Source organism: Cololabis saira, chromosome 22 (genome assembly GCF_033807715.1).
Source record: "Cololabis saira isolate AMF1-May2022 chromosome 22, fColSai1.1, whole genome shotgun sequence".
NCBI lineage: Eukaryota > Metazoa > Chordata > Actinopteri > Beloniformes > Belonidae > Cololabis > Cololabis saira.
The window spans coordinates 18,534,391-18,548,447 of NC_084608.1; the positions used below are offsets into that span (position 1 = coordinate 18,534,391).

The 14,057-nt window shown below is 40.3% G+C and overlaps 1 protein-coding gene across 2 annotated transcripts; it reads right to left on the bottom strand.

The window, feature by feature from the left end:
• Nucleotides 1–1,451: 1,451 nt before the first annotated feature.
• On the bottom strand, nucleotides 1,452–11,173 carry hhatlb (hedgehog acyltransferase like, b). 2 transcript variants are annotated; one of them, XM_061713720.1, is made up of 12 exons: nucleotides 10,969–11,173; nucleotides 8,366–8,504; nucleotides 4,725–4,786; nucleotides 4,526–4,639; nucleotides 4,173–4,367; nucleotides 3,873–4,082; nucleotides 3,288–3,459; nucleotides 2,932–3,076; nucleotides 2,792–2,827; nucleotides 2,511–2,712; nucleotides 2,288–2,429; nucleotides 1,452–2,209 (listed from the first exon to the last, which is right to left on the bottom strand). In XM_061713720.1, exons 2-12 carry the CDS (start codon nucleotides 8,469–8,471, stop codon nucleotides 1,995–1,997), a joined length of 1,599 nt encoding a protein of 532 aa, XP_061569704.1. In that variant the 5' UTR covers nucleotides 8,472–8,504; nucleotides 10,969–11,173; the 3' UTR covers nucleotides 1,452–1,994. The 2 variants fall into 2 exon arrangements, with proteins under 2 accessions (XP_061569704.1, XP_061569705.1); XM_061713721.1 differs by having other exon boundaries at nucleotides 8,366–8,507.
• Between the last annotated feature and the right edge of the window lie 2,884 nt (nucleotides 11,174–14,057).

The window sequence follows — 14,057 nt, forward strand, 5'->3', positions numbered from 1 at the left end:
TTGATTCAGATCTGCAGTCCCTGCTGCCCTCAGGTGGATGTTTTTCTAACCGGCAACTCTGGATGGTCCTTGTATGGTGTTACAATCTGGGTTTATTAAAAGCTTTAGATTGACAAACATTTCTCATGAGGTAACTTTGATGGTTGAAAAAGAAAATCAATTAATAAATAAATGTTTAACAACTCGTGATATCATTCAGACCCTTACCAGCTTCTACAAGGCTATTAGTAATGCGTGTTTTGCCTCATGAGTATAAGAGTGATTTGTCTATAAAAACTTGTATTTTCTTGAAAAGAGTGACTTGCAACAACCTGCAGATTTCAGTGGTTTATTTTCCTCATCAAATTCCTCTTGGGATCATTTCTGCTGCCACATGTGAACCCAGGTGGCTATACTTGAAGAGGAAAGGGCTCTTAAATTATCATTCTTATTTATTTACTCTCTGTCCCTAAAAAATCAAAAGTTCTTACATAATCAAACACAGGGTTTTTTTAAATGTTTTTTTAAGGGTACAGGCTTTTCCCAGTTATAGCAAATGTTGGTCATTTCTTCCCAATAATGTATGCACTTTCTGTGACCGGGATGGGAGAATACTGAAGACGTGTTTGAAGTATGTGTTTGCATCACTCCTTTCTGGTTATTTAGAAACTTGCCTGGCCATCCATACTCTCCATACTCAAAATTCTCTCTTGCAGTGGGTCTGGTCCCCATTAACACAGTAGATAAACAGTTTTTTTCAGTTAAACTGTTGTTTGCTAGCATTTCTACCTCACTGTACAATATTTTGGATGATTTTCCTTGATAGCCTGCATGTTGCCCTGCGTACGTGACGTCACATGCTTTGTTTTTCCTCATCTGTTTTGTGTCTTTCCAACGGTGTTCAGAGGCAATTATTTTCTGCGTCCGCTGGTAACGCCCCTTGGAAATCAAAGTCAATTCCAGAGGAAGCAAACTAATTATTTTTAAAAGAAAAAAAATATAAAAAATAGTTTCCTTCAGTTAATTTCAACATCAATATCTATGTTGATGAAAATGTTTTCATCAGTCTCATTAAAATCTTAGCGATGTTTTATGTTCATGAATCACTAACTAATAACCTTTCGTTGAGATAATTGTATACTTATAATTCAACTATAATTAAAACATTTAATTTCAAATACAAATGTCATAAAGTGCACTTCCAAGAAATGTTTGCTCATTTGAGGCTAGTTATAGCAGCCATTATCTTTGCCCTAACTATTAGGAGTTCTTATGTAACACATTTCAAACTGCGCTGGAGGTTAAAAGTACACTTAAATAAAGGCACCTATTCATACCTGCTATCAGGGACGGGCATATCTCCTGCTCAACTGATCTACAGTGAAGTCAGATGCATGTCGTGCATGCTACTTCTGGCTGCAAGAATCCAAGATGGCAATGACACCTTACAGTCTGATGCATACTAGTGGAAGCACAACCAAAAAACCTTTTATTGAAAAATGTTTCCACTTTGATACACCAATCAAACCAGCAAATCACATCAAGAGGAATTCTTCCATCGTAAATGTAATTAAAGGGTTTATATTGCCGTGTTCGGGATCTTTCAATGGTCAGAGTCAAGCAGCTGATATAAAGTGACAGAAATATCACACAACCCTTCTAACAAGACTCCACACAGGCTCCTGTGGTGTGAAAAGTCCTGTATATTTAATCTATTTAAAGCCACTTTATGTAGCAATACCACTTCTGACCACACAGGGGCAGAATATCACAAGAAAGTTATGTGTAAGACACACCAGTATGTATAAAGTGGTATTTACAAGACGTGCTGGTGGGACTCTTGTCAATGTATCAGCTCTATATGCCCCCATATTGTCACGAGTGGTATTGCTATAAAGAGTTGCTTTAAAACAGGTCAAAAACTCTCCATAAAGACACAAAATGTGATGCTTTCAATCAATCATTGCAGTTTAGTTACTGCATTTTAGTAATGACAAGTGTGGTAGATCATATATCTACTCTGCCTTCTCTTTGTTGGGGTCTGCGACTGGTTGTACAACAACAGGTGTAGTTGTAGCGATGGGTGGGGAAGGGGCAGCATTTGGAGCGGGGGCAGGAGGAGGAAGTGGATCCGGGTCATCAATAAGGGCCTGTCTCCTCTCTCGCTCCTTAATCACTTGAACCAGACAGTAGGTCACAAACATGACAATGATGGTGGTTATCGGGAACCCTGGAGGGAAGAAGTGCATATATTGTCAATGTAGAGATGGGAACAAATCAAGTCTTAAAGTGGTAAAATTCACATCACCTTTGAGAAGCAGTCGTTTGGCGACCATCTTGGTGAAGTCCAAACTGTTCAAGGCCACGGCGTTGTACAACACGATGGTCCAGAAGTTGAAAGTGTTGAAGATGGCTCTGATACGGCGAGACATTGCTTCTGACATTGCCATCTGTAAATCAAACATTATCATTGCAGTCTTCGTCTGAATCTACTTTCCTGGGATGTAAAAGGACATCGTCCAGTAACAAACCTCAAAGGATACAAATGGCTCCATGAGGAAGAACTTGGCCGTCCACAGCTCAAAGTTCAGACCAAAACAATTAAAGAAAGCCCAGATGAGGACCGCCTGACCCGGTCCCAACCAGATGATGGTGACGCCGAAGGTGCAAAGTGTAGCCACCAGCTCCTCCAACACATTGTCATGTTTTTTTCCCAGGTAATCATAAACATACCTGCAGAAGAAAACGCTATCAGAATCTGTCTGGTATGATTTACAAGAGGTCAGTGCAGTGGAGTTCCTGAGACACTCACTTGCAGAGCCAGTCGTTAATTCCTCTGTCAAAATGCCTTTGAATGGACAAAAAAAGAAAGAAACACTTGGTTTAACACTGCAGAATAATACCATACAGTGTATGTCTATAATATGACCAAGTTGTGCAAACTAAACCTACGTTTCAGAAAACACGTAGAGCAGAGTGATGCATTTTGGTGGTTTGGGTGGATCCAGGTGATCCAGTCTGGAAATAGTGTGGATGACTCCAAACATCACAGCTGCTTTTACCCAGTCATACACCAGGTTGAAGTAAGCCAGGCCCACTGGAAACAATGCAGCTATGTGAGATGCTGCAGTAAAAATGGTCCCCCAACACCCAGTAGGAAACACTTCTAGGAAAACTATATAACTTCCATGAAAAAGTCTAAAAGGCCATTCTTAACACTATATATCTTCAATTTAAAGCCTTCCACATGTGATGCATCACAAAAATGATCAAAACAGTTAGGCTCGAACAGGTAGGCCGGAACCTACCCAGAGCCCAGTCAGAGAGGTTTTTCAGCAGTTTCATGTCAGAGGGGATGGTGAGGATGTACATGAAGTGGAAGAGGACGTCCACGACAACGATGACTCCCAAGTGGATCAGGCCCTGCAGGCTGATATTCCACATCTCCCTGTCTCTCCTGGTCAAATCCGATCTGTTGATCTGCAGAAGGCAGCAAATGCATGTCACTGCAAGCAGAAGGCCTCAAACCCCTGAGAGCTGAGATGTGTATGGTAGTTGATGGAGATATAGATGTATGTATGCAAGTCCAGCTTCATATCAACTCTACACTGCAATGGTAAACTCTTGATTTATTCTCATTTTTTCCCCAACTGAGTTCCATTATAATCTCTTGCAGTAAAGGGAAATAACAGTATATTACATAACATAAGTCTAAAAAACACAGAAGTTAGTTGACATATAAAGGTAATTCCTGTAATCTTTACTCGTTGGTAAGCAAGATAACTATAGGCCAGAGGGAGGCGATGCTTTGATTTTCAGGGTATCGTTATGTTTTATAATTACTTGACCTGCTGGGTAACTGGGATCAATGAAAACAATCTAAATTCACTCACTTGAGCATAAAATTGATCAAAGGTCATGATGGGCCCAAAATAGAAGAAAGGGAGGTAGAAGTTGTACTTGAGCAGTTCAAGGATGTTGTAATTCCCCTCTTTTCTTTCACAGTTTTCCAAAGCGAAGCTCATGCATCGCATGATTGTGAACCCGCAACCTCCATAGAAGAGAACATGACGCAGCTCAAAGTCCCCGTCCACAAAATCAGCCTGTGAGAGACAAAACGCAGCGTACTGACAGCAGGCTCAGCCACCTGCTCTTTCTTCCTGAAATAACTCCAAGAGCGGCAGCTGTTTTACCTGCCAGGACACGAAGGGTTCACACTTGAATGTGGCGAGGGTGCAGAGGCCAGTAACGAAGCACAGCCAGCGGATTTTCACTAAGGAGATGCTGTACAGCAGGATGCAGTGGGACAGGATGAGAGTGACGTAGGTCCAGCCCATGCTGGTCCACACAGCCAGTATACCGAACACCATGTGCACCAAGGACCTGTACTGTAGGAAACATACACATTACACTGAATGGCTGTTTTTAAAGCTGTAAAACTTAAAAAAAAAGTCTAACCATTTCTTCCACCCCCATTTCCCAGAGGCTCAATGTTAAGGTCAGATCATTAACCCTCGTATCAAGCCTTTGTAAGAGTCAAAAGCACCTGCGGAGCAGCCATGGTGCCGATCTTGGCGAACAGCACATGACCAGACAGTGCAAACAGGATGTGGTCTCTGAAGGTGGAAAACCACATCATCCATTCAAAATCAGCTGTGTCCTATAGACCAAAGAATAAAACAATATAGATAAGAGATATTTATGCATTAATTACAAATGGCTTAATGAAATGTACAATTCCCTACCATTTTCCTCCCAAAGAATCCTGGTTTCACACTGACTTTGAATGTCTTTCTGTTTGTATTCACTGAAGAAAGAACAGCAAAACAACAAATGTTATAATGATGGTGAGACCAGGACTTCTCAAGCAAATAAGGTAACTGCAACCACATCCAAATTTGTTGTGTCAGAAATTAAAGTACACCATCTTTCAATTGCCAGGCTTTACTTTGGGACAAATAATAAGATCCTTACCAGATAATTAGAGTATATCATTATCTAATCATCAAAATTTAAGCCAAAATGCAGACGCAGAACCCCCATCAGCAGCAATAACTTGTTCTCCGAATGATCTTAAAAGTCGGTTTTAGGGAGGAATTTTGACCTGTTCTACTTTACATGACACTGCTGTTGCATTTTATTAAGTTTTGTGGACATTTAATTATGTGCACGTTTGGTTGATCCTTCACATGGGCTCACATTTGACTGGTGTACTGAGGAGTTTATTCTTATCCTTGTGACTTCAAGGTGTACAGGTTCTGTTACTGTAGGTTGGAACAAAACCCCAAACCATTACTCCTCCTCTACCGTGCTTGACAGCTGGTATAAAGTGTTTGTGCTATTATGCTATGTTTGGTTTGTTTAAGGATGCAAGAGGTTTGCATAATTGTACTGTCACAGCACTTATCTATCTGTAATACGCTTGTAAAGTTTAAGATGCATTGGATATTCTGACGTTGAGATAAAGTTACTGGGAGGAAAGATTGACATCTACATCTTTCTCAGTGTGGAGCAGTGGTATCAATGATTTTTTTTTTCTTTTGGAAAGGGTGGCAGCGAAAGTGGCATTGGCATTGTGTTAGCACAAACTTGATTGTTCAAGACCAGCAAACTGCCAATATTTCTTATTTTACGTACATTTCCAGAACATCACACTTGTGATGATCAGTTAGTTGAGTGTATTTGATTGGCAGCTGAAAACCTGCTTATGTAATCCATAGGGAAGCACCGAGGCTGCACTTAGTAAATCATCTAAGGAGGGATTTAACTCATTTTAAAGCGGCACTATGTAACTTTTCCACCTTAATATCATATTTCCAGAGTCATTGTGATGGTACATCAACTTCCAACAGGTTTAATGACACCTCTGTCATGGTCTGAGGGGTCTGTATTGCCTTCACTGGCACTATGTAACTTTGAGGAGCATGGTAGGAACCCTGCCACACTAAAAAACTACAAATTTTTACGACTTTGACTGCTTTACGGCATACGTCACTTCCCCATCCTTCCCGATTCGTAGTCGAGACGAAAATGGGCGGGGCTTGGAGCGCAGAGCTCCGCAGAAGCTGCGTTGTGGCTGCAGCAGCTCCACACAACAGACGTGGGGAAGAGATCCTAATGGTTTAACTTTTCACCGCTTTCCTGCTCGGAGGCAGAACCACGGAGGCCGGCCAATTATCTGAGATAACAAATTAAAAGCGTAAAAGAGTCGTCGGCTCGGTTGGATCGCGGCTGTAACGAGTCCGACCAAACATAACGTTCCTCAGTAAACAAACAAACACGTACACAGACGGGCGTCGGATCAAAACACGGGTTTATTAAACAACAAACACTCACAGACCGGGGTTGGATCATTCAAACGGGATTTATTCCCCACTTCTCCAGCTAAACGCAGTTGTTGGCCAGCTCTCTGCGGTGCGATTAATTTTGTTGAGGAAAAAATATTAACTTTTGATTTGTAGCTGCGGAGGAAAAAAATAATCTCACGAGGAAAAAAAAATATTGCTCACGCCTCGGAGCCTCTTCAAAGCAGTCAAAAAAAAAGAAAAGAAAAGTAAGAGTAATGCAAAACATGTACTGTATGTTGTACTATTATACTAATTTATTGAAACACATGGCGAGTCAAACATTTACCAAAGCAGCTGCCAAACACTCCTAAACAAGGTAGTAAGACGGTGGTTCTGCAGAACTGCGGCAGTAAATCCTTCTAAAGAGTGCAGCTCAGACGAGGAGCTCCATTCTTTAGTAGGGATTTCATATGGATCCAGACCGTTAATAATCATTATTTTCTCCATATACTGCTCCCTGGCTTCCTTGTTTAAGGTATCTCGGTAAATTCCAGTTCCTTTCCAGCAGTTTAACATCTTTTTTTTTGCGTTCCGTCTGTTCACTTGGTGAAACAGAAAAGCGTCCCGTCTTCTCTCAAAACAAATGCAGCGACGGGACAGGAGTTTTCCGGCAGTACGCGCTGGTGCTCATGGGAAACGTAGTGTTCTTTCTGGTAAAGCACTACCGCTTTTGTCCAAAAGATGCCACCAAACTCAGAAAAGCTGAAAGTTACGTTGTGCTGCTTTAAGATCTGGTAAGAATAAAATTACTTTTTTTTTCTGTCTTGGCGTGTGAGACTTCAGAATGCAAAAGCAAATGTGAAGTTTTGTTACAGTGAGTGCAGGAGTCCAGGCCCAACACAAGGCCCATTCTGTTCTTGTGCTCTGTGGTTTCACCACTGACACCTGATCTCCTCAGTGTGGCCTGAATAGCTGCAACTCTTCACCCTGTCACCGTGACACTGACCTACATATTTACAGCACATTGTGTGTGTCAGTATCTGACTGCAGTACAGAAGCCACAACATATAGACTCATATACTGTACATCCAGGACCGTGGGCCCCGAAATAAATTTGGCTTTCAACTATTTTTTAAGTAACTTGCTTGTGTCTCAGAGCAGTTTTACTGCAAAACTGAAAATACTTTCCTGTAGTATGAGTTCAGTGTTGTTGCTTGTTTTTTTTTTTTTACACTAATGTATTTTGACAGAAAATAAATCCTCAAGTAGGGTTGACATAGTGAGACATCCATGATGACCAACCACTATCTTGGGATGAGTAAGTATGCTGGAGCCTGCGGTACATAACAAACAGAGACTTAAAGGTAAGTTTTATGAAACTGATCATCAATTATACTCTTAAATGTGCTGGTTTCAGCTCCATACATGTAAGAATTAAATGATTCATTGATCTCTTATACTTGCTGCTCTGCATGTTTTAGGCATTGCCTTGCACAAACACACCTGATTCAAATTAACGGCCCTCATTAGCTCATCAAGGTCTGCACAACTCTGTTGATGACACAGCTGCTTGTATCACGGTGTGCTGAAGAAGGGAAACATCTAAAACATGCAGAGCAGGGCTAAAACCACTGAGCAATATGGTCGTCTGGATGGGAGACGGCAGGTATGAAACTGTATAAGCTGATTATCAAACAGCAAAAAATCGTAGTTTCTGTCTTCTGTTCTGGTTAATGTATAAAATGTGTATTAGCATGCAAATGCAGTAGAAACTATATTCTTGGCAGCGGACACAGGCAATCTGTTGGGCAGGTTGTGTTTGGAGAGAATCTTTTTCATAAGATCTGGGGACAGCTAATCTCCCCTCAGCTGACTCTAATACAGCAATATAATGACATTTTAGATATTGGTTTGGCCCTAATAGCTAATAAATGTCAGACTCTAAGAATAAATACACAATGTTTTATCAGGGTGGGCTCCATATGATTTGAATTAGCAAATCTAAACACAAGTAATCTTAGTTTTGCACATGGACAAACATCCTCTGAGTCCTACCCCATCGTGCATGTGTGAGTGTGTGTGTGCTCTGTCAGACTCACAACTGGACACTTCAAAGATCCAGCTGGCCGCCCAGAACATGGCCAGACACAACACGACGTTGTAAAAGTAGATCTCATACTTGGGAAGAGCAGCTTTGATCCCCATGGTGATGCAGACGGGACGCAGAAGCGTTGGAGGCTGCTGAACACAAACCACAATCAAAGCAATCGACTAAATCTGTTACCCATCCATCCACCCACACTCCCCCCACCCCCATGATGGCACTCAACCAATGTACTGTAGACTCCTGAGCCAGCAGCTGTGAGGTTAAAAATAAAAGAAGCAACAATGAGTGACATCTCTTCCATTATGCGCAATAATGTTAAAGTGAGTGCTGAGCTGGTCAACCTTTCTTAGTTTGGATATTACCGGTACTGCTAGGTACTAGTTTGCTGTGACAAAACAACAGAGAAGAACGATAACAGGAGACACTTGTTTCCTGCCATAATGTAAATACCGCACTTGAGGAATTTTCCACTGTGACACTTTAAGCTTTCGCTCCACAATAGTTCTGAGAGACTTTTGGCACATTTAAAAAATGTCTTTAGGGAAAATCAGAGCAGCAAAACTGAACAATATTTCTGACACACTGAAATATAAGTGTTGCTTTAATATTTAACAAGATCATATTATACATACTTGGTCTTACAGCTTAAATATAACATGTTAAGGTCTCCAGGGTAACAAAACATCAACATTAAAGGTGTTTGTTTCCTCCCCCGAGAAACCTTGTTTCCTGGGTTCAAAGTAGACCTAATTTCTTCACCACATCTACTGCAACCTGTCTCATCTCAACCTCACACATCCTCAACAACAAAAAAGTGGTATAGAAAGAACGTAGAAACACTTGTGTATAGGTAAATGATGGTGCAGTGAAATGTGTTAACATTAAAATTCAAATACAACACTAAATGAACAGCTATCTGTTGTTGGAACAACACAAAAATACCATGAACAATTTTTCTCATAAACATTTTACTTGGCATATCTTGTAACAAGCACCCCTTTCCCAGAATGCAGTTCTCACTTCAACCAGATGTAATGTCAAAACACAAAACTAAACCAAGATGGCTGTAATGATCACATCACAGACAATTCAGAGGTCATTTAGAGCGACAAGAAGCATATAAGGAAACAATGTGTTGTTTAAGAAGTTGTAAAGAGAGAAAATGTGTTTAGTTGTTGACTGGATCTGAATGTGGACTTTGGAGAAGCAGCTGCTCGCTCCTCTTGCAGTTATTGCCAATATAACGCTCATATCTCAAGAGTTGTGAGAAATCAAAACACAACACATGCTGTTCAGTCAGAATGTGGAAGGACATAAGAAATGTAAAAGTAATAGTGTGTGTATCATGACTTAATGCTAGCAGGTGTATTCTGTTGATGATTGTTAGGTAGCTATTGGAGCGGTAACGGCTTTCTTCTCTTACAAGATGTGTATTTTGTATATTTTACCAGAACATGGTTCTGTGTAGTTCAAGCCTACTTTCACTTTCGTCCATCCATACTGAATGAGGCAACGTCAAGAATTGCTGAACTGAATTGTGGGTTCTCTGTTTCACGGAGGAACCATTGCTTCAAATTTTGATGCTTCCGTGCAAGTATCAGCAAGGCAAACTGCAGCAACACATTTAGGACCTACCAATGGCATCACATGTGGGAGTAGGACAGTTTTAAAGTACACAGCTTATTTAGGACTAAATTTGATTGGTTGTTTGAGGTATAATTAATGTACAACCCATCAATCACTAACATTGTGTGTGGAAGGTGGAGGAAGGTATCAAGAGGCGCTTATTTAATGTAGATAAATGGGAAAAAAAAGTTTTTTTTTGTCATTTTGATGTCAAATCATGGCAACCTTTTTAATAGACTCCCAGCAATAAAATCAAAACCTGAGTTGAGTACAATTTGGGATTTTAAATTTTATCTTGACATGCTGTTGGGTAGTTTCATCTATGAAAGTGCTCAAACAAACCCGCACATCTTAATACCTATACACCTCTGGACAAGAGCTTTTTTTTTTCTAAACAAATAATCAAAACGTTTGAACAATATGTAAAATGTGTACTTGTATGAAATGTTTGAGTAAAATAATTTAGGGGAATCAAAAGTGAAGATCAGCAGCTTATCATTTACTGTAAATGATAATTTAGTCTCTAAATCTTTCTGTTCTTACAATGTTTAAAAAACCATCTCTGCTTTTTGAAGACCTAATTATTCCTATTCAAACACATGTCACTGTCCTCTTTTTGACACTTTATCCATTCAGCAGATGAACTGATCACAATCAAGAGGTAAAGATATCAACAAAGTGCAGCCTCCTGCTATTTTTAACCAAACAACTGCTCTCCTGTGAATGTAACCCCCCCCCTCCACCCAGCAGCCTGTAAGCTGAAACACACAGTAACACAATAAGCTCATGTTCATTTTTAACAGAGAACTTAGACAAGAGTTTCCTTTGTTTTCATGCAGAATGAAACAAATGTCAAATAATAAACCTCCCCTGCTTTACTCCACGCAGGATCCGGGTGAGATGCCTGCTGTGGAAATGCCACACGGTCATGCACTCCAGTGTGTCCTCAGCACCTGTCGTGATACTGACCTTGAACGCACTAGTTGCAAGTCCAAAGAAGCGGTTTGAACCTTTTCAGTTTGTTTTTTCAGATGGAAGTGAAAATATTGACAAAAATATCAGATGGAAAAAGAGAAGTATGGAAGAAATGTAAACTTTTACATATGCTGTGCTTCCACAGAGCAGGGTGGGCTGCGGGTCCCTCTGACTCCCTGGGAGGGAGCTGCCGCTGTTTAAAGGTGGCAAGTATTTATACTTTGACCATTGACACAGAGGGGGGCGGAACAAGAGGACAGCTAAATCTGTAAAATAGACATGGTCCTCCATGATATATGGAGCCTATTATGTTTTCTCTTCTGGACATAAGATCAGTTATCCTACTTTATTCACTATTTTATTCAACTTACCGCACCACCTTAACTACTGAATCATTGTCTGCACACATAGCCGTGATTCAGGTGTCTCCTTTCAGTCACGTCACTTTATGACACACTTTTATTTAGTTTTACAATTCTGAGTCTATTGTCTATATTTGGGGTTGCCAGATCTGTTTTGGGAAGGTCTAAGCCAGTGGCCAGTCTGAGGTGCAGTCAAATGTGTCATCGTCCATCATGAACTGTGATTGTGTGAAACGAGACGCAGTGCCGACTAGTGACGGCATGAAAAAATACAATCCGGTCAAGTTTGGCGTGATTACAGCTGCAAAGTAAAGACATGAGTCTGAAAACATGCACAGGTTAAGGCAGGTCAAACAATCAATCTATTTTCTATACCCGCGTACTTCTATTCAGGGTCTGCTGGAGCCCCAAATACAAAAGATGGTACATTTGTTTGGGAACTGAATGTAGCAAATGTTAGTGGATTCAAATGCAGCTACAGATTTCTGTCTCCAAGGAAACACGGCTCATGGAGAAGCAGGTGGACGTGAAGGAGGTCGAGCTGAGTCAGCAATGCTGATTCAACCACATTCATCCATTTTCTTACCTGCTTAATCCTGTGCAGGGTCACGAGGGTTGTCAGTTGTAGTAAAGGAACCATAAGAAACTGGAAGAAAACTTTTTTTTTCCTTTTCCTTTGGAGAATGAATATGTCAGGTACTTATTTACATAAAACGTAAGGACAGACGGCATGTTAACATTTGTGGTTTGCTTGTGACATTTCCACCAGATTTTGTATCCAGTGAAAGTGAAAATATGCAGTTCAATTGAAGTTTATAAGGACTTTAAATACTTGATGATTTAATTTAATTTACTTGATGACGACAACGACAAATAAAGTAACAGGCTCTCTACCAACACTTTAAATAAACAATAAGAGGCAAAAAAGGGTTTGGCTACATACAGTAAATTATTTAACTATTGTGTTAATATTATTCATCTTAGGGAGAAATTTGCTTTCAGTTTCAACACCTTTGTACTTTCATACCCATAAAAACGATTACACTTTACTTTCTCTTTGCACTCAGTTCTATAAAAACTTTTTTATGCAATTTCTTCTTCATGGAGATATTTAATGTAAATAATAATTTTAAAAAATCAAGTGTATAATTACTTTGCTAGTTCTAATTTTTCAGACAAATAATTTAGGTTTTTAATTACCTGACATGTTTTGGCGACTCCTTCTGCCTTCATTCGTGCCACAAGACGGTGTGTGTGAGCCGTCATGAATCAGCTGATGCTCCTCCAGCTGCAGCAGCATCCTGCAGGTGACGGGCAGCAGAGGGCAGGACTCAGCTGTCAAATCTGACAGGTGAGTCACGCCTCGCTTTCAACATCAGCTGATAAATGACGGGTCACACACAGCATCTTCTGATAAATGTTTAAAGGGTAAACTTTGGAGAAGAACTTCATGCAGTTCAAATGTATTTACAGGACGCCAGCTAGATTCAGGCAATCAGCTTGTATAAAATTAAGAGGGCAAATGTCACTTTAAGGCCTTGTTGGTTCACTGTATCCTTTAATGTCTGGTATTTTTCCCGAAAGTCGTTGCAGTTGCTTCAACGATGAACAAACTCAAGTTCCTATTTTGGCTTGAGATTATGCAGCAATTTTGCAGTTTGTTTCCAAACCTTGCTGCTAGTTTCCTAGGCAGTAAAGTGTGTTGTTTTAAATCTTTTTCTTCCTCTTAGCCCTCATTTAAGACATCTTGATTTGGAAAATCTTGTACCATTGGGTTGAGTTACACCAGCTAGTGGTTAAAACTGAAACTCATAATTAAAAATCTACTGAATTTAGTCTTCTGACAGCCGACAAGCCAAGAAAATAAATAAATAAATGAAGACCAGCTGGCTGTAACTAAGCACATAAGTAATCGCTTCCCATAGGAACAAAAATAAAAATACTCCAGTGGTTACTGCAGTTATTTTACCCTGAATTAAGCATTTACAAGCCTCTTATATAAACAACCATAATGGAAAACATAAAACGAGTGGAGAAAATGTTACAAATTATTGGTCTGCATCAGGCAAACAAAACCAACAAGATTGCTAAAACTACTTAAGTGTGGATGAAAAACTGTCCAAGGCATCAATAAAATCTGGATGGAGAGTCTTTGAAGAAGACATGCGGTCAGAAATAAAGAGTGTGACTGGACATCATGAAAACATTTGGTAAAATCTTATTAAAAAAAAGTTCAAAGTAAAACTCAAAGCAAATATTACTGAATGATTTCCAGAAGACTGTGAAGAGAGTGCAGCTAAATGGATGTTGGGCAGAAAAAAATCAGTGAGGCTAATTACAAAAAGGTGGCTTCAAAGACTGGACTTGGTACATCAGAACGTGTTCCCTGATGCCAGTCCGCGAGGGCCATGCCCTCCATGTTTTAAATTATCTCCTGCTCCGGCACACCTGAATTAAAATGGAAGGGCCATTAACCAGCTTGTTCTTGTGTGATCTCGAGTGAGTCCGTCTTGGTGGAGCAGGGAAACGGCCAACACATGGGAGGCAGCAGCCCTCCAAGACTGGAATTGGGAAATGGTGCATTAAAGCCACAGAAAGTCCTGACGCCTGATGAGACCAGCTGTTCCAGAGCGACCGGGTCACCAGGTGAGAAGAGCAGTGGCTGAAGTCGTGCTCTCATAGATCCTGCCGTACAAATCTGTCGTTGCATCAGGTCTAATT